At 35.3% G+C, this 23,531-nt stretch overlaps 4 protein-coding genes across 7 annotated transcripts in view; 2 read left to right on the forward strand and 2 right to left on the reverse strand.

The window, feature by feature from the left end:
• Positions 1–5,143, forward strand: part of LOC128396199 (disks large homolog 1-like) — a 5,988-nt gene extending 845 nt beyond the window's left edge. Inside the window, exons 2-9 of one of the 3 annotated variants that reach the window (XM_053356748.1) lie at positions 1–558; positions 652–707; positions 841–1,016; positions 1,158–1,794; positions 2,233–2,397; positions 2,471–3,271; positions 3,374–3,989; positions 4,081–5,143. The exon at positions 1–558 is cut by the window's left edge and continues 35 nt beyond it. In XM_053356748.1, the coding sequence (XP_053212723.1) occupies positions 3–558; positions 652–707; positions 841–1,016; positions 1,158–1,794; positions 2,233–2,397; positions 2,471–3,271; positions 3,374–3,989; positions 4,081–4,133 (3,060 nt within the window). In that variant the 5' untranslated portion in view covers positions 1–2 and the 3' untranslated portion in view covers positions 4,134–5,143. Of the gene's footprint in view, positions 708–840; positions 1,017–1,157; positions 1,795–2,232; positions 2,398–2,470; positions 3,272–3,373; positions 3,990–4,080 lie in introns of all 3 variants that reach the window. The other 2 variants (XM_053356747.1, XM_053356746.1) reach the window with 2 other exon arrangements.
• A 475-nt stretch (positions 5,144–5,618) lies between these two features.
• Positions 5,619–14,222, forward strand: LOC128396306 (dedicator of cytokinesis protein 9-like). Of its 2 annotated transcripts, XM_053356877.1 has the most exons (4): positions 5,619–8,440; positions 8,808–8,949; positions 9,031–9,284; positions 9,484–14,222. In XM_053356877.1, exons 1-4 carry the CDS (start codon positions 6,005–6,007, stop codon positions 13,447–13,449), a joined length of 6,798 nt encoding a protein of 2,265 aa, XP_053212852.1. In that variant the 5' UTR covers positions 5,619–6,004; the 3' UTR covers positions 13,450–14,222. The 2 variants fall into 2 exon arrangements, with proteins under 2 accessions (XP_053212852.1, XP_053212851.1); XM_053356876.1 differs by having other exon boundaries at positions 8,808–9,284.
• An 88-nt stretch (positions 14,223–14,310) lies between these two features.
• LOC128396307 (ABC transporter G family member 23-like) lies at positions 14,311–17,086 on the reverse strand. The gene has a single exon (XM_053356878.1). The coding sequence runs from the start codon at positions 16,811–16,813 to the stop codon at positions 14,471–14,473; it is 2,343 nt and encodes a 780-aa protein (XP_053212853.1). The 5' UTR covers positions 16,814–17,086; the 3' UTR covers positions 14,311–14,470.
• A 2,109-nt stretch (positions 17,087–19,195) lies between these two features.
• On the reverse strand, positions 19,196–22,647 carry LOC128396308 (ARF GTPase-activating protein GIT2-like). The gene is given in 5 exon segments (XM_053356879.1): positions 19,196–19,673; positions 19,824–19,887; positions 19,986–21,849; positions 21,852–21,965; positions 22,035–22,647. Coding segments are annotated over 5 exon segments (2,331 nt in total). The 5' UTR covers positions 22,096–22,647; the 3' UTR covers positions 19,196–19,445.
• Between the last annotated feature and the right edge of the window lie 884 nt (positions 22,648–23,531).

Genomic DNA, 23,531 nt, shown 5'->3' on the forward strand with positions numbered 1-23,531 from the left:
ACATGCATGTACGTAAAGAAGAGGCCCATCGAGCTTTGGAGCTGTTGGAGGAATATCATTCAAAGTTAACATCTCCTCGTGACAAACAATTGCGAAATGCTCTTGAAAGAGTTCTAAGGATATTCAAATCTCGTTTATTCCAAGCACTTCTAGATATTCAAGAATTTTATGAACTCACTCTTTTAAATGATGATAAAAGTGTTCAACAGAAAACCGCGGAAACCCTTCAAATAGCCTCAAAATGGGAAAGTAGTCCACTTATCGCTCCTCCGATTGATGAAGTGGACTTGGTCCAATCTTTGTCACATTCCAGATCAGTACCTGATAGAGCGGACACCAGTGGACAACAACAACAACAACAACAGACAAAATACTCTAGAGGTTATCAAAGTGATGAAGATGTTAGTTCATCTGATTATCGAGGGCCATTATTGCCCACGATGGATAATTTCAATTTTAATCTTGTCTCAAATTTGGAAACAATTTCAAGGATCGAAAGACAAACAGTGACCGACGACCAGCTTTCCGATGAAGCGGCTAATCTACGATCTGGTCAAGGTAATCAAATCAATTCTGATAGTCGAATGCAAAGCTCACCAGCTCATCGAGGTTACCATGAGAATAACAATTTCTATCCTGATTCAACCACAGAATCTGGAGTCCATTCAATGCGTTCTCATTTATCTTATCCTCATGATCCTAATCAAGTAAGACCATTATTATTACTTCAACTATTCTCATGATGAAAACATGATAATCCATTAGCTGTCTCATGTTTCAATTTATCTATCATATTTTATTACATTCATTTGTTTTATCTTTTATTACTCTTTTGTTTAGGGTCGACCTAGTCCATCAAAAAGTCACATTCAAACTCGATCCATTGATGATATAACTAATTCAGTGATCAATTTAAAATGTGAATCAACTAATCATCCAATTTGGGAATATGAGGAAATCACCTTGGAAAGAGGTAACGCTGGACTTGGTTTCTCGATTGCTGGAGGAATTGGACCGTAAGTATGATGGTTTACATCTAAATTGTTCACTATTAATATTTAATCATTTTCTTTATTATCTCTCATACAATTGTTTATTTATCATGTTTGTTTTCTTTATACCAACTTACATTTGTAATCTTATTATCACTTTTACAGTGTGGCTGGAAATGAAAATCTACCAATTAATACAGATACAAATATTTATGTAACCAAAATAATCTCTGGTGGTGCAGCAGCATTAGATGGTCGATTACAGGTTGATGATATTATTCTTAAGGTAAATGAGATCGATCTAATAAACTGTCCTCATCCCGTCGCTGTTGAAGCACTTAAAGAGGCCGGTAATCGTGTTCGCCTTGTGGTCAAAAGACGTAAAGATGTGGTCATCGAGCTACTCAAAGGAGACAAAGGCCTTGGCTTCAGTATTGCCGGAGGAATCGGTAACCAGCATATTCCAGGTGATAATGGAATCTATGTAACCAAAATAATGGAATATGGTGCTGCTCATCTTGATGGAAGATTACAAGTCGGCGATCGGTTGATTGCTGTCAACAGTAAAAATCTTGAGAACGTGACCCACGAAGAAGCCGTGGCCACACTTAAATCAACTGCCGATCGAGTTGTATTAACAGTACTTAAAGGCAACGTTCGACCAACTCTTAATCACCCGACGATTTATCAACATTACACCAATCGAAGCCATTCACCGAATCCACCCCAACAAATTTGCACCATTCCTTCAACATCTACACGAATAACAGCTTGTTCTGTGAACTCTGGTTTCCCTCAGAAGGTAATTAATTAGTTATCGATTCCCTTCACATGAGATGAAAATTTAGCCATCATCATCTTACTCATTAATGAGCCTCATTTGGATTACAATTAAGTTTTTTTCTTTATTCTGTTAGTGAGACAAAACTCTCAAACACTTTTGCCATTGTTTTCGTTTAATCAACCATGAAATTCATTACTATGCTTTTCTCAATTAATATTTTCTCATTATTCATCATCTTTGAGAACTTTTTTCTCATCAAATTAGTACAAACCTTAATTACCCACAATGCATCATTAATCTTTGATTAATATGATCAACTTTGAATATAATCAATAGAACTTTCAACTTACTATATTTTCTTTCTGATTACTAATTATTAATTATAAAATGCAATTCAAATAACCGAAAAGTAGAATTTTGATACTCACCAAATACATTTGATACTAATTTAATTAGCAGAGTCATGTTGGTAATTCAGATGATGAATGGTGGAACTCTCGTAGTGGAGCCAGGGAAAGTCGAGAAACGACCTTTGGTATGGTCCCGACAGGATACAATATGGCTCCATCTCCATGTCTTCCGGAAGCATCGAAAGCGCTAGATTATAGTTCCAGTGGTCAGGTAATTTAATAATTATGTCAAATTAATTCAAAGTGATTATTCAACCATTTCATTGTCTGATTCATTTAAACAGGAGATGATTAATGTTGTTGGAAGTAAACTGGACAAAGAGAGTGATTATTCAACTCGAGAATCAAGGACCGTCGCATTAACCAAAAGCTCAACTGGCCTTGGTTTTAATATCGTTGGAGGTGAAGATGGTGAAGGCATTTTTATATCTTTCATACTCTCCGGTGGACCTGCCGATCTGAATGGACAATTAAGGCGAGGAGATCAAATATTATCCGTTAATGGATTTGATCTGAGACACGCTAATCATGAACAAGCTGCTGCTGCTCTTAAAGGAGCTGGACAAACGGTGACTCTCGTCGTTCAGTACAGACCTGAAGAGTATAATCGTTTCGAGGCAAAGATACATGATATTCGTGAACACATTATCCTGAATGCCTCTGGAAGCCTTAAAACCTCCATTAAAAGGTCATTTTTTGTTCGAGCTCTTTTTGATTATGATCCAACCAAAGACTCGGGCTTACCAAGCAGAGGATTACTCTTCCGGTTTGGTGATATACTTCATGTAATCAATGCTTCCGATGATGAATGGTGGCAGGCTCGAAGAGCGTTGCCCGATGGCCAGGAATCGGAACTTGGTATTATACCTTCCAGAAAAAGAGTTGAGAAGAAAGAACGAGCTCGCTTGAAGTATGTCAAATTTCAAGAGAAATCAGGTTCTGATGGGAAGATGTCTACTATTGATCGGAAGAAGAAAAACTTTTCTTTTTCACGGAAATTTCCATTTATGAAATCTCGAGATACTGAAGATGAAAGTGATGAAAGAGACGATAAATCACCAACCAAGGAGCACGTCGAGTCTTTTGTATGTACTTTCGCTCTTTTATGATATCAACTAATAATTTAATTATATTTGAAGAAAAGTATTTGATAAAGTTTTAATGAATGTTCATCTTTTGATTTACAGCCGGAAACTAATCCATCAAATGAAGTAGATAATCCTAAAGAAGATAATGTGCTCTCCTATGAGTATGTTGTCCAACAAGAGATCAGTTACCGACGACCTGTAATAATTTTGGGACCATTAAAGGATCGTATTAACGATGACCTTATCTCAGAATATCCGGAAAGGTTTCAATCGTGTGTACCTCATACCACTCGACCTCCTCGAGATTATGAAATTGATGGACGAGATTATCATTTCGTTGCTTCTCGTGAACAAATGGAGAAAGACATACAGAATCATCTATTCATCGAGGCAGGTCAATATAACGATAACCTTTACGGAACCTCTGTGGCCTCTGTACGCTCCGTGGCTGAGGCCGGAAAACATTGTATCCTTGATGTGAGTGGAAGTGCAATTAAAAGACTCCAAGCAGCCGGACTTCAACCCATAGCCATATTTATTAAGCCCAAATCAATTGCTTCACTTATGGAGATGAATAAAAGGTTTCCAGAGGAAGAAGCTAAAAAATTATATGAACGAGCCATCAAATTGGAACAAGAGTTCGCTGAATATTTCACATCAATAGTCATCGGAGATTCTCCTGAGGAGATCTATGCAAAAGTTAAATCTGCCATAAGTAAGTCGATTTCATTCAAGTCGAACTGATAGTTCTGTACACTTGACATTTCGCGTCATTTTAATTTTTACTTTGTTTTCTTTCGTATCAGACGTAAACGATTCCCCTGTCATATGGATACGCCCGAGAGATCAAGGATTATGAAGATTATCTACTGATTACCAATAGAATCCAATTGCTAAAAATCAAAACAGATCTTCCTTTCATAATATTTTACCATCAGTCTTTTTCCTCTCTTTTACACATTGTATTTTCCTCTCTCTCTCTAACTTTTGTGTCTCTTTCCCATCATCTTCATCTTCTCCAATCATCGTGATATATATATTACAATTAACGAAACCAATTACACGAAACTAATTACACACACAAACACTTACACACATTTACAAGGCTTGTTTAATGTTCAACCAAAGACTCGCATGGACAAAATGAATTTCACCTTTTCTGCAGGAAGACAAAGTTCATTTTTCTTTTTCCTTTTAATCAAATTTTCAATTCAAACAAACTTTTCAAATTACACTTTTGAAAATCACCAACAATCAACAATTTATGAACAAATCAATTAATAGTAAGCGAACAGACGCTCACCCACTGCTCACAGAAAGCCTCAAGTAAAGATGATCTCTGGATTGATGCTCTCTCATTCTCTTTTCTTCTAATTGATTCCAGAATTCTTACTTAATTATCCACGATTATGATAACAAAAGCATCGCCTTCGTTATTGCTTCGCTTTTTCATCTTTGTTGTTCATCGGATCTTCCAACTTTCATCTGATCTTTCTTTCTTCCATCTCTGAGAATCCATGTTTTGACCTGTTCCCTCAACTGCCCATCACTCACTCGCTTTGTCTTCATGTCATTTTAATCAACATTGTTTTTAAATGATAATTTTATTTGTTGAATCCCAATTGAAACAAACGAAAAGAAACTAAAATGAAATGAGAACAAAAATCAACATGAATATTACAAATAACATGCGAACAATTAACTTTTTCTTACTTATCAACGTACAATCTACAAGGTGAAAACAAAAGATAATCAACTTAGGAAGAAGCAATTAACATGCTTACGAAGCATTTAGTGTATCTAAATTTTCTGGCAGAAAATCAAGAAAAAAATCCAAAAGTGAACAATTAAAAATTTAATTTCTTTGTATTTCGGTTAAATAACGTCATCATCTAAATGAGTTTCCATCAATCAACCTGAACAATAGTTGCAGAAATTAGAAAACTGACAATTTTTCAAATTTATACTACAAGAAAAAAAATAATCTATAGAACTAAAATTAGCACTAATCTAATAACTAAAACCATTCGAAAATAAAACAAAACAAAACAAAACTAAACTTGACATTCGATCAATCAAATTATCGAATTTCAATTTCATGAGAACGAAGTTGAGTTAATGTTTTGATCCAAAGTTTCTTAACGTGATTAATTTCTCGGTATTATAATTATTCTGGGTTCTTAAAATCAAAAAGACGATCTATTAATTCGATTAGTTAATTAGTTAATCGGTTAATCACAAGTGAAAAATAAAAAGAATTAACTTGAATTATATTTGCCGGGTTCGAATGGACTCTCGTAGGTGGAGCTGTTGAAATGCCTTGAGAACATCAGAGTTTCAGTTGAACTCTTGTTATTGTTGTTGATCGTTTGTTTTAATCATGTTTTCTTTGATTAATGGGAACAATTTATTAATGTGATTATAATGATTTGAAGGATTTGATCAATATTCGTGTCTATGGTTCATCTTGTGTTTGTTTTGTTTCAATTAATGGCAACTTCTTTTTTCCTCTGACCATTTAACTAGTGAATTAAATCTGTTCCCTTTTCTATTGTGCACCAAACCAACAACATCTTTCTCCTTTTCTCTCCTTTCTCTTTCACTATTCTCATTTCCCTTTCTTTTATCTCTCTCCCTCCTAGTTTGTCCTGTTTTTCATTCTATTCTTCACCATCATCCTGTGAATTGATTCTTCTGTAAATTATTATTGCCATTTTTTATTCCATCATCATGTCTGAGCGTAAATTCATGAAAGTTCTCTCGAAACCAGGATCAGCAGCAGCTGTTCGAGAGAATGTGTCGGCTGCTGTTCGACACACAACTTTAATGGTTCGGCCTCTTATTGTTGAACCTTTGGACTACGAAGAGTTAATTAATAAGATGAGAACTATTCTTCAAAATGATCCTCAAAGAGAACTGTTACTTTTCCCCATGGACGATTTTGAGGCTAAAACTCTAAATCGTTTAATTCGAACCACTCGACCGGTGCCATATAATAATCACGACTTCATGTTATCGAGCAAATTAAACCTTGACACTAACCTTTTACCTGTTTCCCTTCATGTGAGGCAATGTATTGATGGGTTTCTACGTGATTGGAGTGTAATTGAATTTAAATATGAAAAATACTCTGGTTCTTGGACAGAGTTACCTAAATTACCAAGATTGACTGAAGAGGCCAATCTTTTAGACCAAGTTTATGAGATTGACGATGAGGAAGATGGTGATCGAGAGCCAAATGAAAATGTGATTGGAGGAATTACAAAAGAGGGATATATTTTAAGAGGATCCGAAACTGCGACTAGCGCTTTCATGTCGATGACAAGTAAATCATTCAAGAGACGATGGATGTGTCTTCGTCCGGAAATTGATAACACTTATGTACTTGAATTTTTTAAAGATCAAAGGAAAACTGAATCAAAAGGATCAATTCATTTGGATCTTTGTCATCAAGTTGTCCGGAATCCCCGTCGTGGAAAATGGGCTTTTGAACTACGGATGATTGAAGGACATAAATGTGTGATACTTGCCACCGAATTAGAGACTGATTTAGATTCATGGCTGGAAGCACTGAATCGAGCCATTTCCAATAAATCAGAAACCGCGAGCCGTAAAAGTGTTGCTCTCTCCGAAGGAATCTCAACACCACCTCCAACCCTGAAATACGGCACCTTGAGGAATCTTGAATTCTCTAAAAATCCTGAACTGATGAAATATTCCCGTGAAACTGAATACACTATTGCTCAGCAACGTAAAGAGGGAAGGGTCAATGTATTCATGGTTTATCCTGATTTACAATCTCGCCGAGGGTCATTTATTGAACTTAAATATCGTCCCAATAAAAAGGTGGAACCATATCGGGAGCAATTTGGCTTTCGCTTCATCTTCACCTGTGATACCTTTGATTTCAATTTAAAAACAACGATAGAAGGAAATACCTGCCATATTGAACCTTTTTTCACTTCAGTTGCTGTTTTTGATGCCAAACGCGGTAAAATAACGGAAGAATTCAGATTTGATGTAAATAATGATCTTGTTAAAGAAATGTTACCCAAAGGAAAATTAGAAAGACAAGATTCAATGGACATGGAAGATGCTCGAGAGTTTACAGACGACTGGATAGTAGACCCTAAGTCAGCCATTTTCTCAATTCATTCTCCAAGTACCGATATGTTTCTCGTTTTACGTGTGGAAAAGGTTTTAACCGGTTCTATATCATCGACCAGTGATGGTTACATTAAATCAACTGAAAATGGTGCCGGTAAATTGGGTGTTAAAATGCACAAAACAGCAAAAGCAACTTGTCAAAGGATGGGAACCCAATACCGGATGCCGTTTGCATGGGCAGCAAAACCATTGTTTAAATCAACCAAATGTTTGGACACTTCATCTGATTTCGGATCAATTTATCGACAAGAAAACAATAGATTAAGTGACGAAGATCTAATTAAGCATCTGAATGAATTGAAAAACAATGAGAAACTCCGAAATGTTACCGTTATTCCAGGTAAAATAAGCTGCTCTCTCAAAGAGCTAAGCACTACCGTCACAAATGATATTCCTGATACAGTGTTAACCAGTTCCCACCTTCCGGTTGTGCCATTCAAAACACCTCCCATAGAACCAGCTATCATTGAAGTTCAAGAATTTCTTTTAACTAATCCTCGAATAGCATCGCCCTCCACCCATTATGTTAATTTGCTTTATGTTTTCCCGAAGTGCCTCAAATATGATAGCCAAAAGTTTTTCGCCAAAGCGCGTAACATTTGCTGTGCCATTGAATTTCGAGACTCAGATGAAGAATCTGCTCTTCCCTTGCCTGTTATCTTCGGTCGCCCTTGTACCTCCAATCGTGAATTTGTTTCAAGAGTAACAACCTCAATAACCCATCACTCATCTAACCCTGAATTTTACGAGGAAGTGAAAATAGCTCTGCCCGTTGTACTTCATGAAAAGCAACATCTTCTATTCAGTTTCTATCATGTTTCATGTTCCACTTCGTCACACAAAAAGAAAGAATCATCCATTGAAACACCCATCGGCTACTCTTGGCTTCCCATATATCCAAACCGAGGAAAATTGAATCTTGAAGAGCAAAGCATAAGTGTATCATCCCACCTTCCTCCAGGTTACCTTTCATATAAGCCTTTAGGCTTAGGCAAAGGGGTAAGCATCATCATCATCATCATCGCTTTAATGTTTTATTAATAGAGTCTAATTAATAGCTATTTTCATTGCTCATCATCATTTCTTAATTCATTATAACCTCTTTTCTCTTGAATTTTCCTTTCTTTTCCCTCCACCTCTTACTTTCTTTTCTTTTCTTGCCTTTTTCCAATATCTTGTCATACAACCTTTTTTGGTTTTGTTTGACTAAACATAACGAATAACTTTATAAATTTAATGATAATGTTGTTTTCCTTTTTTGATTTTTTTCTCTTCTTTCATACATCAACACCATTCTCTTGATCATCATCATGATCATCTTCTTTGCTTGAAAAAACATTCAAACAATTTTTTATCCTGGAAACAGTTTTCTGGACCCGAAATCAGATGGGTTGATGGAGGTCGAGAATTATTTAAAGTTGGTTTCAAATTTGTCTCAAGTATATTTCCAAGTGATCCTCATCTTCACTCCTTCTTGGTTCATGTTGATAAAATATTGGATATGAAAAGTAATAATGAAAATGATCTGTCAGGAGTAGACACGGCAAGCATAAGTTCAGGTTCAATTAACACTACTCTTACCAATACAGGATCTGAGGCGGGTCGGGAGATCTCAAAATTTGTTCAGATTCAACATGGAATGCCAAAAATTTTGAAGAACCTTCAAGACTCTGAAATCAGTGATATTATCAGATTTTTTCCGGTCCTCATGACGCAATTATTACGCCTTCTCATGGCTACGACCAGTGAAGATGTTTCACTTAATATTGTACGAATTATAATTGATATCTTGCATCGAATTCATTCAGTCAACAAAGAAGAAGTTACTCAAAGCTACGTTGAGGTAAGAAAATCTCGTTGAAATCAGAAAAAAATGGAAATAATCGCTAATTATCGTCTCGTCGTAAACAATAGTTTGATACCTGTAGTAGAAATTAAATCCAAACCAACCTGTTTTGTTGAAAAACCATCATGTTAATTCTTGTTTCCTTATTCGATCATTTTATTAACTCATTTTTTCTCTATTTTTCTCTAAAATTTAGTACGTTTTCACTTCTGAATCTCTTTTTACAAGCAATTCAAAGACAACCCTCCATGAGGAACTCATTCGCTCATTAGTTTCACTTCTTCGTTCATCTTTCAATGATTTTATGGTTATCAATAACCTTCTCTCTCACTGCTGGTTTTTCCTCCAAATTGCTGTTAAATCTATGGTCAATCATCTTCTCACCTCTGGACGAATTAAAATGCTTCGAAATGAACGTTTCCCTCAAGAATATCATACAAACCTTTCAGCATTTATCGACCTTATAATGCCACAAATTATGCACAAATATCGAGGTCTTCCCTCCGAGACTAAATTAGCTAACAAAGCTCTTGCCTTCTTCCTGACTCGATGTCTCTCCCTAATGGATCGTGGTTTTGTTTTCCGTCTCATCAAATTGTACCTTGATAAATTCCACACGGCTCGTGATAGTGTTGCCCTTCACAATTACAAATTCGAATTCATTGCAATCATTACAGCTTATGAACACCATGTACCTCTTAACCTGCCAATAAATGGGTCCTCAATCAAAGCCAAAACATCGCCAGGAAGTGAAACTGCTACGAAAGAAAATCCTATCGCAATATCTGATTCATTTACCAAAACTCATTTTATCGTTGGTATTATACTTCAAGAGGTTCGTTCAGCGTTGATTGAGGTTCATCAAGTTCGTGGTATGGCCATTTCAGTTTTGCGTAATCTACTCGTTAAACATTCATTCGATGATCGATACCAATACAGACAACAACAATCTCGAATTGCATCTCTCTACTTCCCCTTCATTTCTGTTTTACTTGATAACATTAACCGAATTCATGTTTCCGGATTTTCATCTGCCATTCAACATCTCATCAATGATAATAACAATTCTACTCGAATTTCATCTCCCCATAAATCATCTACTCTCAACTGTCTAAATTCATCGAAACGAGTCTCATTCTTTGATACCTATTCTCTCGCCTCTCTTGATACAATCGATGGTACAACCAAAAGTAATAGTTTACGTCGCAATTCAACACTGGAATCGACCTCAAAACTTCTTTCGACTGCTAATCGAGATTCCAGTTATCTTCAGTATATCGCAGGAACTATTCCTATTACTAATGTTGGCCTTTCGGTCGTTACCAATAGTCCAGGTTCTAGTTTTTTTCCTGGAAGTTCAGATGAACTTTCAGTAGATGGGCCTGATTCTTCATCTAAATCACCTTCACCTGATCCAGATAATCATTCAAAGAATGTCACTTCAGCTCTTAGTCAACAAACTAATCAACTTCAATTAATTAGTCAACAAGGACACTTATCATTAGGGAAAATGTCAACAACCAACAATCCATCAACAGATTCGAGATCAACTTCCCCCGCCAATATGGATAATAAAGATATTAATCATCATCATCAGCGATCCCAATCATTACCAGTGAGATTTGATAAACTAAATAACAAGGAAGTCAGAGATCTGTTGATTATACACCTTTGGATAATCAAACATGTAACTGAAGATATGATGACTAAATGGTTACATCAAGCATCAGATGTTCAAATAATCCAAATTTTAACTTTAACCGAAATGTGTCTATTCGAATTCAAATACAGTGGCAGAAAATATTCCACCAAAAGATCGGGAGCATCTGATAAGGCGAACACGTTACCTTCGAGAATAAGTTCGAACATGTCAAGTCAAACATCCATTGGACCTCGATTCGAAGATAATGAATCAAACGAAAACCACATTACCCACGAAAATGTACTTTTCTCGTCTCTTCTGGAAGCTAATCTAGCCACCGAAGTGGGTCTTATCGCTTTGGATCAGCTCGGTCTGATAACATCTCATCTCAAAGATCGTATCTCTGGTAACGAAGGCGATAATCCTCTTATGAAGAAAATTTTCTCCATTTATCTTACTTTTCTTCAATTAGGACAATCAGAAACTCTCTTGAAACACCTTTTCGCTTCCCTCAGAGGTTTTGTTAATAAATTTCCGTCAGTTCTATTCTCGGGTAATCCTAATCTAGTTGGCAAATTGTGTCTAGAACTGTTACGCTGTTCGTCTTCTCGGATTGTCACCGTTCGCAATGAATCTTCCGCTTTACTTTACCTTCTCATGCGAGCTAATTTTGACCATTCGAATGGTCTCTCAATGACTCGAATGCATCTTCAAGTAATTATATCCATTTCGAGGCTACTTGGTGATTCTGGTTTAGCGTTGATGAACAATCCTCGATTTCAAGAATCACTGGCCGTGATTAACAATTATGCAGGATCGGATAAGGGAATGCAAGGAGGTCGTTTCCCATCACTAGTCAAAGAGTTAACTAAGAAGGTCAGAACGGTACTTATGGCTACGGCAGCGATGAGAGAGCATGAAAATGATTCTGAAATGTTATTGGATTTACAACACCATTTAGCCAACAGCTATGCCGAGACCTCTCCAGCATTGAGACGCACTTGGCTCGAATCAATGGCTAAAAATCATATTAAGAACAATAATTTTTCAGAAGCAGCTCAGTGTTTAGCTCATATCGCAGCTTTGGAAGCTGAATATCTTCGTAACAAGAATCAACATCAACTTGGAGCCAAAGCCTTTTCTTCAATTTCATTGAACATTCCTCGAGACGAAGAGCTGTCTAATTCAACTCGTCGAGATGAGAGTAACAGTGACGAGGAACAATTTTCAGAGGAATCTCTCTTATCTAGTCTGGAAAGTGCAGTTGACTTATTCACCCGAGCCGAAAGGTACGAAGTGGTTCCCGAAATTTACAAGATAATGGCTCCCTTTTATGAGAAAGCACGTAACTACGAGATACTTAGTCGAATTCATCGTAACATCAGTGAAATTTATGATAAGATTTTGATTACAAAGAAAAGCGGTAAACGGCTTCTCGGTCGTTATTATAAAGTAGCATTTTTTGGTAAAGACTATTTCGAGGATGATTCAGGACGGGAATATATTTATAAAGAACCAAAAGTAACATCTTTACCAGAAATTTCTCAGCGCCTTAAAGATCTTTTTTCATCTAAATTTGGTCCAACTAATGTGAAACTCATCATGTCCGAAAAAGAGATCGACGAAAAGAAAGACTGTGATCCTCGATACGCTTATATTCAGATAACCCACGTTGTTCCTTATTCTCATGTAACCGATCCTTCAGATGATCGAATTACTGATTTTGAAAAAGTGAACAATGTGAACAAATTCATGTTCGAAACGCCCTTCTCTCTAATTGACCCATCTAAGGCCAGGTCAAGTGATTGTGAAGAGCAATGTAAAAAACGAACCATTTTGGTGACGAAATACTGTCTCCCCTATGTGGTCAAACGGGTACCAATTGTTTCTAAATCAGTTCAAATATTATCTCCGATTGAAGTGGCCATCGATGAAATGGAAATTCGAGTAAAACAATTAGAAGAAGTCGCTTTCTCTGATTCTCCCGATCTCAAAAGACTCCAATTAACTTTACAAGGAAGTGTTTCCGTCCAAGTAAATTCTGGTCCTCTAACCTATGCAAAAGCTTTTCTCAATGAAACAAAAAATTATCCAATCTCAAAGGTAACCAAACTGCGTCAATTTTATCGACAATTTATCTCAGTTTGTGAGGTTTGTCTGCAATTAAATGAACGGCTGATTGCATCAGATCAACATGAGTATCAACAGTCATTGAGGAAAAATTTTGATGATATGGTTGAAGAGCTTCGAGACTGTTGTCAACTCGATGTTCACGGTAATGTTGGTGAAGACGGTGGTTTAAGCAATGGCGGAGGTGATGGTAATTCAGCTCATCCATCGGAGACTTGTTCTAATAACAACAATAATGATATCGCCAATGGTCCTAATGGTGCTAATAACAATGGATCCCGGTCAATTTTGGACAATAACAACTCGGAAACTGATTCAGGTTTATCCATTGGCCTTAAAAATTATCCATTGGAAATCTTTGATTTTATTAGTGGATCAAGCAATGCATGATGATGATAATCATATTAATACAATAACCATAATCGCAAGTAAACTAATGATGATGGTCAAGCTTAATTAGTCTTGAATAATAACCAATCATGATTGTTTCATTCACTTCAATAGGCTGCGAAATTGGTTCACAAACAAAAGCAACCTCATTACCCAAATTATGATCAATTGAATTTCAATGATCTCTCTTTCATCTTCATCTCTCAAAGAAACAAGATAACAATTAATGTGATATTGAAATGCAAAATTGTCCTTAATGCATGACAACTAAATCAATTGATTTCTCCTTGTCTAATCATCATCATCCTGCCACTGAAAATTTGGCTAATCAATCAAAAAACCATGAACAACACTAGAAACAATCGAGGATTCATTTTGGAAAAACATTCATAACAAATTCACCTTATTGAATCAATTTGAAATGTTCTTATTGATTTAATTGTAATTATTTCATCAACAAAAGCTCCATTTTAAGCAGAACAATTTGTTTATTCAGTTCTAATCTCACTAATTGTAACGAGCATTTCATTTCTTTTTCATTCCAACAATTAACTTCATTCGAAAGACTCATTCTCGCCTCCATCTCCGAATAACGAAACTATTTTAATCTAAATTAACTGTGAGCCTAATCAGCTACCAAACTCTCAAAACAAATCAAAATTGATTCGATCAATGTTAAAACAAAAAACTAAAATGTTGATATAATTTCTGTAAATAGTATCTATTTTGATTAGCTGTAAATAAAACAATTAAAACAAAGACCAAACACTTAACCGATTTATGTGAGTGCTTTCAACGCCAAATTAACCAACAATTAAAACTATTAAAATTATTAACTATCGAATAATTTCCAATGTTGACTTTTGGATAACAAAGATTATCGAGAATCAATTTATTAATATTCGTTCGATTTTTATTTTACAGATGAAAAGTCAAGTGAAAAGGACGAAGAGTCGAGTGGAAGCGAGGGAACTGTGATCGAAATCGATCCTGAGGCATAATTATGATGAACGAAAAGTTATCAGGAAGCGAATACTCGTCGTTGAAGGAACAGCGTTGAGCCCAGCATCATGGCCCAAATCCAAGCGACCGAAGTTGTTATTCCAGGTTGAATATTAACTTGGAAATTTTGACTCTCTTTCATCATAACGTTTCTCAACGCGATCGCTGCTTCGGTAAAGGGTGAAATAAACGAAATCGGTTTAATGTAATATGGAAGCGCTTCAATCGGCCAAAAAAGCCCTGAAATCGATGTGATGAATACAAAAGTACCAAGAGAGACGTAAAGAGCCGATTCAAAGTCGGGGAACATTGAGCCGAACAACATTCCCGTTGCGCATCCAGCTAACGCTTGAAGCCAGATAAGGAAGATCGCAATAAAGATTGAACCTCGACAAGGAATACCGAAGATGAAAACACTGACGAAGAGGAAGAGAGCTCCGTTAACGGAAAGGAAGATAAATCGAGAGATTATTTGAGAGAAAACAATTTGACCCGCTGAAAGGCCGGTGGCATAATTACGGACAAACATTTTATCCTTCGATTCAGAAATGAGTGCCAGCGATGAGATTGCAAATGCACATGCGAATATAGTAGATACAATGAGTCCCGGTGTTAGATATTCAGATACATTCAACTTGAACATATTTTCGATTCCACCCTCAACCGGATCTCCAATGGCCACAGGCAATTGCCTCTGAATATACGAACTGTTAAAAGCGGGAGCCGTTGAATTGAAAATCTTGAGTAGCGCAAGTTCAATGGAAGCAGTTACAGTGGTCAACATGAACTGATCGGAGAGATCGGCAAAGACCCAAATGGTTCCTCGTGAAATGGTGTCAGTTTCAACGGACTTCTGAGAGAACATATCAACTCGATCGTGAAATGAGGCTGAGAAAAACTGTCGCATGTGTACAACACATTTTAACTTTAAACTTCTCACATCGGTTATTGCGTCTTCGAGAGAAGAGTATTTAATTATCTTCAGAACTTTATGATCAATAGCATCATAAAGTTCTTGAGGATAGTAAGGAATTCGATGAGTTTGCCAACCAATCGAGTAATTAGACTCTCGAACATGAAGCCCTGAATAATCGGATGGATCATCAGTGACCCAGCCAATAGGAACATCGAATGGAGAATGACCTACACAAATGTACATTATGGCGAGTGAACAGATTGGAAAGACGAAGAGTAATAAAATGTAAATCGGAGATCGCAAACTTTGCATCAAGTATCGCCAAGTGAGAGTATAAATTGATGAGAAAAATGAATGAATTGGATGAGATACACGGTGACTTTTGTAAGGGGAATTGAAATCTCGCTGTTTATCATCTGGTGCGATTGTTGGACCTTTGCTGGACAATCGACGACGGATTATTGTATTTCGACGTTTCTGTGAGAAGCAAATTTTGTAAAACATTTGCTCAAGTGAAGCAGTTTGATAGCGATCCATTAGTGCCTGTGGACTGTCCTCTTCCAATATTTCCCCAGCCCTCATGAAGCCCACAATTCCCGCCTTCCGACATTCCTCGATGTAATGAGTGGTAATAATTATGGTCATGTTTTCCTCCGATGAAAATTTGTACATCAATTGCCAAATTCGATGACACAATAGTGGATCAACTCCACACGTCGGCTCATCCAGAATGGCTAATCTTGGCCGATGGATAATTGAACAGGCCAATGAGACTCGACGTGATTGACCACCCGAAAGGCTGGACACTAATTTATTAGGATAGGGGATATCAAGCATTTCTATCAGCCTTTCAATTCGTTTGTTTAGAACTGGTGTCGGGATGAAAAAGAGTCGACCAAAGTACCAAAGAGTTTCATAAACTGTTAGATCAGTTTGAAGAGCAGTATCTTGTGGCATATACCCCAGGGCAGAACCCGGCATACCTGATTCCCTCGAACCAGGAGTTTGTCCAAAAACCTTGACCAGTCCTGATTCTGGTTTCATGAGACCCGAAATAATACCCAATAAAGTTGTTTTACCACACCCACTCGGACCCAAAAGGCCATAAATAGTACCGACAGGAACTGAAATCGACAAGTTGTTAAGTACACAAGTTGTATTCGTACCTGATCCATAAGTGTAACAAACATTTCGAGCTCGAACAGCCAAGTTGGCGTCTTCAGCGAGCCAAGATCGTATTGGATCAGGATAATAAAGATTATCTTCATTAAAATCACCAATGTCAAAATCAATTGAAAGTGAATCATTTAAACTAATCTGATTGTAGATATTTGGTTTGACATTAATCTCATTGTTGTTATTTACTTCAATTTTATCACTATTATTGTTTGGATCAATGTAGTTACTATTTTCATCACAATCATTTAGAGTTGTGTCGATCGGCATGTTCACAAAATTAACTTTTGTTGATCAATTAAACAGATTAATCAATTAATCATGATTAAGATGAAAACGATTCAAATCAATGTGACCAACAGAATGAAGTTTCAACTTAGTCGTGAACAATCAAGTTTCTCACTAATTGTTGAGCGAAATAATTAACATGAGAGACAAAGCAACTGACGAATGACGATTGTGATGATGATAAGTAATACTTATCTTCCCCTTTCGTTAGCCAGAAACTCAGGTAAATAAAAGAGAAAGGAAAAGAGAAAGAAAAAGGAAAAAGAAAAATCTGAATATTTCCCCGTAGGAACAGCCAGGAGACTGAAAATTCAGCTCTCATCATTATTACAATTAAGATGATCAATTCGTTAATCATATTGATCCTCATCATTATTATAAACATTAAACGAGAGTCGTTTCCGTGATCACAATTGGGCAATCAACTAACATCATTATCAAATTAATATCGAATTAAGATAAAACTCGAAAAGTTTCACGAGAATTATTTAACTAAATGGTAATGATCGTTGTAATTACAATTAAAATCGTCACTAGACTTGCAATGTAAATTTCCCTTTGGTTAATCATACATTCATTTAGAAACTAATAAACAAGAGGAAAGTTTCATTTTGTTAATTTGATTTGATAGTTGATTATGTGAGTTAATTGTTTAGATCTTCACCTTAGAAACATTTTGATGAGTTAACGATTAACAAACAATTGATGATTAGTGATTATCATTATTTTTCAAATCCTTAGCTAATTGTTTTCTTGATTTAATCAAAACGAGATGATTTTGATATTTACTATTTTGATTATTGTTGATTAGTAATTATTTTTGATTAGCTCGCTAATTTTTAGTTTCCTGATCGTGACAATCAATGACTACGGTTCAATATTTACTTACCATTTCAACTGTTTAACAATTTAATTGTTGACTATATGATCTTGATGATGATGATTAGCTGTGCATTAAGTTTTAATTACCAATCAATTGCGAAAACCATTTATTAACCAGCAATTAGAATATCAGTTTAGGTTAATTTAATTGATTTCAATTGTTATTTCTGTTGAAAGTTCAAACTAATTATCAACATTTTATTGATAAAATCCTTTGATTAGATTCTGACCATGAAATTAATTAACATTTACTAAGAATCAATTTAATGATTGATTTCTCGTAATGTTGTGAAATAATCACATTTTAAATGCTATGAATTAAATTACCAACATCTTAATTTTCCCATTAAATTAATTCTTAACAATCAACTGAATGGACATTTATTTGAGTCACAATCTAGTCAATATTCAGATTAACTTAAGATTGATTAATGTTGATTTAACATTTTGTTGCCTTGAAAGGTACATTGAAAAAATTGATTAAGCCTTAGGGATAAGTGAAATTAATTAATACTAATTATTACTTAATTGATTAAACTTAATCAATTTTGACGTGAAATTTTTTAAAAGTTATAGATTATTGCAGAAAAATATTAAAGTCATTGAAGGTTATCAAAAATAATGGACCAACAATCAATCGATTAATACAATTTATTGGAATCATTCAAATTACGACTATTTTCTGAGGATAATTAATGGAAAATAATTTGCTTTGAATGTACAACAATCAAATGTTGATTGTTTAGATTAAATTGCTTTAGAATCCACAACTTGACTATTAAACAGGAAAATAATTAAGAGTTAAAGGATTCATTTGATTAAAGAATCGCAATGTCTACGGTTCTCTATTCGGAGCCATCGATTGGACTTTCAGTTAATTTTCGTTCCGTTTTGACATCAATCAATTCATTTGGTTCTTTAGTTTCATTTAGTGTTTTCGTTTATTTTCTATTCAACCCACCGAGTGGAAACTTTTACACCAAAGGTTTTGTGGGTGGGCAAGTCACTTCCGTCGTACTGTTTGCTTTTGTCTACACTTCCATCGGCTCTTTCGCTTCGTTTACATTACAATTTGATTTACTTGCGTACTATTTGACCATCACGATAATTTCATTGGTCACTCGGATTACGATTATAGTTATTGAGGCGATTAAAAAACAATCCCCTGAACCATTGACTTTAGTGTTATTGCCTTCGGAAATTTGTTTGATCTTATTGACTCTTCCCGTTATCGCTGCTGCTGAGAGATCGACCAGAGATCGAAGTGGTTCGAACTCGCCCGGAGGGAGAAATATAAATTAGTGTTACTTTAACAGAGTTACCCAGTTATTGGATTGTTCAGAAACTCTGATTCCATAACCTTAAAGACATTTACTAAGGCGAAATATCTGACAAAGTTTCAATCAATATCTTCGATTGATGTTCGCGTCACACTGACCGAATTTCTATCGATCATCTTAAGTTTGGTCATTCTTCAAACGCTTTAGTTTGGACACTTTTATTCAATGTTTTTTACATGAATTTAATAAAATGGAAGAACTTTTTCTGATTATTAAAATTTAGGTGTTATGAAACTGAGAAGTTTCATCCTTTCCATTCTTCGTTTGTTTTTTGATGCAAAAAAAGATGAAAATGATACTTGATTAGTAAAATTAAAATTAATTTTCATTATTATTGTGCTGAGATGAGGCCATTGATTATTATGAGCTATTTACTGAATTTTGTGTTGATTTTAACCTTTCCTTTCGCTTGCATCACTTAATACGATAATTAATTGTTTTGCAGCTCTTGCGATATCATAAGCACAATCGATTACCTTTTCAACCTCACCAGCGTCTTCTAGATGTGAGTTACGAGCATGACATTCAGACATCAAACGAACAGCATTATTACTGAGAGCATCGATTATTTGATAGAAATGCTCTTCTGCCGACTGTAGAGGTACATTAGTGGAAGGTCGCTGTAAAGGAAGTAAAGAAAAAAGTAAAAACAATACATTAGACAAGGAAACTTTCAAGTGAAGTTTAATTGAATTTCGAGGACAAACAAAAATCACAAAGTTTTGTTTGTATCCATTAGTATTTTATTAGATGCAAAACTTTGTCATTACCTCAGGAAATAAAGTAAGCAAACCAAAAACTGCTTCTTGAATATTCTCAGCACATTTCAAGAATCTGCAACGAAAAATATAAAATGGATCAAAATTTGGAATTGAGAAGCATTCAAATTAAGGTTACTTGAAGTGCAGGTTGGGTTCGGATTGGATACTAACATTTCTTTTCTACCTTCTTGTGATACTTTAAGTAGTTCTTGAATACCTTTCGTTATTTGTTCTGTTCGACGGAAAACATCTTCTGTAGATGCCGATCCAAATAGACTTTTAGAATTGTGTTTAGGTGAAAGATCTGAAAACTCAGATTCGCCTTGACTAGGAAACGACTCTTGATCTAAGTTTGGATTACAATCGGCCGGTTGGACACTCGGTTTTGAGACTGGTCGCGGGACAACTGGTTCTGTATCTTCAAATGTCTGAGTAATTCGATGTGGAGATAAAGATACTGATGGAGTTGATGGAGGAGGTGGAGGTGTTGATCGCAATTTGGGTTTTTCAGCGATTGCAGGTTTATCGCAAGTTGATGAGGGTCGGTTAATTAGAACCTTGTTAGGAGAACGAGGTGCTAATACAGGTGAATGGTGATGATGAGATGGCGATTGTTGGACAACAGGGTGAGGGTGGTGGTGATGTGAATGACTGGACAAGAGTGATGAATCTGGAGAGTTGGTCAACGATATTTCAGATGAATTTTGCTTTTGAGATTCCAACAGTGAACGAAGTTGAGTATTTTCATCAACTAAACTACTAACAATAGTTTTTAATGTTGATAATTCATTGGTCATAAATCTATTGCTTGCCATCAACTCTTTCAGAATTGAATCTGATTTGGATAATTGATCTCGAAGAACTTTATATTGTTCTGATTGCTCTGAGTTTCCGGTGAAACTATTTTTAGATGCTTCTGATTTATTAGCTTTTGATGCAAGAACATCTTCAACTTCATCGTAATCTCTTTCATCATCGGAAGCAACTGAATCGTATAAAGGATCAGTATCATCATCACTAGTATTTTGTAAACACCATTCGATACGTGAATTGGTAATTCGAAGTTTTTGAGCTGAAAATGCATCTGACCCTTTCGGTGAATGAAGTTGCCTCCTTTTAGATTCTAGAAGAACATCAATCAAAAGTGAGGTGAAATTTTTTGCACTAAATCGAGCGAGTTTCTGTCTTCCTTGGTTTCGAGTTGAAGAAAACATTGGGTTGACTGGTAGAAATGGAACTAAATTATGTTCAGGATTAGCAGTTGATTGGTTAAGAAGTTGTAACCATATTTCATCTAATTCACGACGATCAACTTCATCATAAACATCTTTGGCAAGTTCCTCGAATTGTTTGTTTGTTAAATTTTGCAGTTTATTTTTAGCCAAACGTGAATCTTCAGGAGGCTCAATACTGTCAGATAATTGAGGGATTAGGTAGTGTTGACCTTGTCTATGATCGGGTTTGCGGCCACAGAGAAAGTGAGATAACCGATCGGTCAATTCAAATTGAAATTCGATCAGTCTCTCAACGATCTCATTGTTAGAAGCGCCTTTTGCATAGTCTAAGGCTGTTTTGCCATTTAAATCTGTGATCAGTGGATCAGCACCATAGGCAAAGAGAAGATCCATTTGAGCCAATTGACCAGATTTAGCAGCGACATGTAAAGGAGTATTTTGTTTAGTTGGATGCAGATAATTAGGATCAGCACCAGCGATCAGTAAACGTAAACTTGTTTTCAGACTTGAGCTTCGAACACTCGAATGAAGCTCCTCACTAACATCACTTTCACCTTCGATTCCATCCTTGGGTCCTGGTTTTTTGACAAACGCGAGTTTCTGATATTTGGCTTTGATAAAATCATTTTTAACGGGATAAAGTCCATCCTTTGGATTGGGTTTCTTGCGAAATGAAGATCTCATTGAGTGAGTTAGTGATGAGGTTAACGAGTTACTTCCCGAATTGAGTAAAGTATATTCCCAGATAGAGTTGCTTCCACTAGTATAAAGATCAATGACCATTTGAAGTTCACTAGGGACCATTGACTTTTCGTGATTGATTTAATCTGTGAGACTTCACGTCCCATATTACGATGGACTAAACAACAATCATCACAAACGATGACTCCACGATTAACTGATGCCCATCGAGCGTCTGAAGAAAGGAAGAAAAATACTCAATTAATAAGAGAACCAATTAATATAAATCTATTAAAATATTCACCTGAATTGGAACAATCAGCACAGTCGAAAATCGCCATAATTTTAGATCTTGATAGACTCATGTTGACAAATTGGGATTGGCGAAAAATTCAATTGATAATCTAAAGGGAAGAAAACCTTCAATAGAGATCAACACCCAAAAGAATTAACTGAAGACTAGTTTTGTTTCTTGCCTTATATTCAAATTACAGTTCAATTGAAATGTTCACAAATATGAAACAGAAATAGAAATGAAATGAACCATCAACTGCAGGACTTTCACAAATTGGTGTAAACGCCTAAATAGTCATAAATGGATGAAATCTTTTGTTTATCAATCCAATTCAGTTGGAGGCAAAATTGAATAAAAAAACTACTCAAACTGAATCATTTCACAAATGCGATGAAAATAAAACTGACACAATTTTGGACTAGTAGCTGATTGTTTCACATTTTTGTTCACTAATTCACTGAATGGTTTAAATAATAGTTGACATCTCACATGATGTTGTTGTAGCATGAAAAGATACTAAAATAACAGAGATAAAATAGATAATCAAAAATTGAGCAGAATAATTGAAAATATTTTTTCTTTATCGTAAACAATGTTTACTATAAACAGCTAAAGGTTGAGCTGTGAGTCTCGAGAGAATGAGTGACTTGACTATTCGCCAGAAGATGGCAGCAGGTTTGATAAGTTTTCGAACTTGGAGTTTCGATAAATTGTTTTGTTCACTCTGATAATCAGTCGACCTTTATCATTCACAAATGTTCAAAAAAGTAACATGATCCATAATTGAGTAAATTGTTGGATTTTTGTTGAGCAGATTTGATAAAAATAAGCTGACTAATGATTTCGACGAGTTTGAGTTTCAATTGATTTATTATCGATTCTCTTTGGTCTTATTGAACAGAATAATATCATGGAAAAGTAAGATGAGAAAATTACATGAGAGAATTTAAAACGAAAAAGTTTCAGAATCAGAATTTGTTAGAAAATTGACATAATTTCAAATCTTCAAATCGTCTCAATTTTCGTCTCGTTTGAGAAACATTGTAACATCGACAACAATTTAATTCGAGTCGATAATAAATACAATTAAAACAAAGTGTTTATCCTTACCTCAAGATTAGAAATAAAAAATGATCAGATATCAAATAAGGTGATTAGAAATTAATGATTGGTTGATAACATTGATTATCTTCATCTTTGTCTAATAGCTTGTTATTAATTAAGTTAAACATCTTTTAATTGGTGATATTGTTTAAAGTCAAAATAATAAACGATTAAACTACTCAGAGAGTCTTAATTATTACCTTGATCATTTTTCAATAATTCAGATTATTAAATTGAAGAAAAAATCACGTACTCAAATCACAATGGTTAATTACTCACCTTGGAAAGGTAAATTAAATCAAAACCTTGATAGTAGATTAGTTAATCATCAAGAGACCAACTTACATGTATGATTATGATTTAAATTGTTGTCGCTACTTTCACACTTAACTGATTGTGAGC

This window comes from Panonychus citri, unplaced genomic scaffold (genome assembly GCF_014898815.1).
Source record: "Panonychus citri isolate SS breed McGregor unplaced genomic scaffold, ASM1489881v1 Contig00143, whole genome shotgun sequence".
Classification (NCBI taxonomy): Eukaryota; Metazoa; Arthropoda; class Arachnida; order Trombidiformes; family Tetranychidae; genus Panonychus; species Panonychus citri.

What these genes read in the sequence shown, in the direction of transcription:
- LOC128396306 (XM_053356876.1), top strand. Translation starts at nt 6,005, where the DNA reads ATGTCTGAGCGTAAATTCATGAAAGTTCTCTCGAAACCAGGATCAGCA. An exon ending in CTTTAGGCTTAGGCAAAGGG is followed by an intron (nt 8,441 to 8,807) that starts GTAAGCATCATC and finishes TCCTGGAAACAG; the next exon opens with TTTTCTGGACCCGAAATCAG. An exon ending in TTACTCAAAGCTACGTTGAG is followed by an intron (nt 9,285 to 9,483) that starts GTAAGAAAATCT and finishes TCTAAAATTTAG; the next exon opens with TACGTTTTCACTTCTGAATC.
- LOC128396307 (XM_053356878.1), bottom strand. Translation starts at nt 16,813, where the DNA reads ATGCCGATCGACACAACTCTAAATGATTGTGATGAAAATAGTAACTAC.